Here is a 2,193-nt window from a genome sequence, read left to right as displayed (position 1 = left end):
TCCTACCCGTCCCCCTCCATAAAATGGATTTGACACTAAAGTCCAGGCGCCCGTTTACAGTTGGAGCTCTGACAGGTCTTATTATGACCAATTTACGAAACACACAAAGTAGCCCTTTCTCATCTCTGAGGCATCTCTAATCAGCCCCAGCAGAGGTCAGGCCTCCTCTTTCACCCATCCTTGTGAAGTAAAGTAACCGTCTGGTATGCGGAGGATACCCCATTAACTGTCATTGCTGGGGGCAATTACCTAGTCTGACCTGGCAAAAGATTAGAAAGGCCTGCAGGTCCAGAGCTGTCTCTCTGACTGGCTGACTAAAGACTTAGACATTCCTCCTCTTAACTTTCTCCTGGACCTTTTCCTTTCATTCTCCTCCAGTCCCCTCGTCCACTTTCTCCAGCTTTTTTTTTTTTTTTTTTTAATGTCGAAAGATGAATGCTGTTTCAGCACACTATCACCTCATCAGTCTGTCACCTCACTCCTTTGTCCTTTTTCATTTTCTTTTTCCCACTGTCCTCTGCTTGTGTTGTCTCTTGCAGCCTATCTGTCTGGTTTCCTGCATGTCTAACATGCCCAGGGAGATGCTATCTCCTCAAGTGTCTGCTCGCTGAGAGTCAGTCACTGTTTGAGTAAGGGGGACTAACAAAGGACGCCAGCAGCTCTTTAGCTTTTCAGAGTCTTCTGTTTTACCACCAAACAAGCTCGTATCACGTCGCCACCTTTGCCAAAAGCTGTTGTCCAATCATCTCGCGCCGGTCGACTTTCGGTCGCGCGCTCACAACGATGTGTTTATCCGTGCGATAAACACTTCACCCTGGTCGCGCTAATGTTCCTGGCAGACTGGAGTCTGACGCTGTTTATTCCCACTGTGCATATTTCTTTATGTTGAGTGGTGAAGAAAATAATACAGAAAAAAGACTGGGCCTGTTTTCAACACATCCGTGTGGTGAGGTTTACTCGTGGACTGGACCAAAACCAAACCAGGAACAGATTCCTGAGAGGATGTGAACGTGTCTCAGGCTGAACACTGAGACCTCATTCACATGTTATCATTCCAGAAGAACCTGTCCGCCTCCCACCTTCCAGATGTTCATCATTTTCATACTGATAATTAAAACACAAACAAAACTCGTCAATAGTCACTGTCTGGTAGGAACAGAGAAGAGTGCGGTAGTTACCTGTGAGTCGTCATCTGAAATCGAGCCAGCTGTCACTTTGTAGGTGTGACTCAACAAGCAGCTTAACTGGACCATAGCAGGTCAGATCATGTGACCGTTGTGAATCCAGTGGAACACATAATGAACCTCTGCCAACGTGTCTGCAGTCTCCACATATTATAAATTATTATGCATTAAAGACAAAGGTAAAATACTTTGTAAAGAAATGCAAAGTGAGGCATCTTTTTGATAAAAACAACATATTCATCTGAAGTGCCTGTAAAACTGGTGCAACAGCCGCAGTCAATCTGCTCTTCTGTCTTTGTATTTTTTGTTGATTTTATTTTTGTTTTTTTTGGGATGAAAACACTAAAGTTTAAACATACTGCACACATGCTCATCTGTTCCCTGACCTCTGACCCTGTTCTGTCTCTGTCCAGGTCCAGGACATGTGTTTCAGCCAAGACAGTCGCTGGGTGGCGATCAGCACCCTGCGCGGCACCACCCACGTCTTTCCCATCAACCCTTACGGCGGCGCGCCTTGCGCCCGCACCCACATGTCCCCGCGGGTCGTCAACCGGATGTCCCGCTTTCAAAAGAGCGCCGGCCTGGAGGAGATCGAGCAGGAGCTGAACAGGGCAGCCGCCTTAGGAGGAGCAGGAGGAGGAGTCATAGGAGGAGGCGGCTGCATCCTGGGTGGAGGAGGAGGCATCGGGGGCCGCTGTAGTCCCATACCAGGCCTGTCCAGTAGCCCCTCGGGGTCTCCACTGCACGGTGAGGAGCTGGGAGGGAGGGAGGGAGGGAGGGAGGGATCCAAGCAAGTGCGTCCATAAAATGTCAGAAAACGTTCAGCAGCTGCAGGTGATTTAGATTTTATTATCAATATAGATTGATCGTTCAGCCTCAGGTAGTTTAGTTTAGTGAGCGCTAACATCCAACAAAACAGGTATTTCAATTCAACTTTAACATGACGATCACTGGTTAATGCTGCTGCATCTATATATGTCGACCATGTGACCCCCCCCCCCACACCCCC

General features: G+C 48.0%; 1 protein-coding gene across 2 annotated transcripts in view; it reads left to right on the top strand.

The window, feature by feature from the left end:
• The window catches only part of bcas3 (BCAS3 microtubule associated cell migration factor), a 313,054-nt gene that overhangs the window by 60,684 nt on the left and 250,177 nt on the right, over positions 1 to 2,193 (top strand). For both annotated transcript variants that reach the window (XM_023420499.2, XM_087177759.1), the window contains exon 15: positions 1,598 to 1,931. In XM_023420499.2, the coding sequence (XP_023276267.1) occupies positions 1,598 to 1,931 (334 nt within the window). The remainder of the gene's footprint in view (positions 1 to 1,597; positions 1,932 to 2,193) is intronic.

This window comes from Seriola lalandi, unplaced genomic scaffold (assembly GCF_002814215.2).
Source record: "Seriola lalandi dorsalis isolate HSWRI2012SDOR001 ecotype SW California unplaced genomic scaffold, Sedor1 jcf7180002054646, whole genome shotgun sequence".
Lineage (NCBI taxonomy): Eukaryota > Metazoa > Chordata > Actinopteri > Carangiformes > Carangidae > Seriola > Seriola lalandi.
The sequence above is the reverse complement of the archived record's forward strand: the minus strand, read 5'-3'. Positions and strand labels throughout refer to the sequence as shown.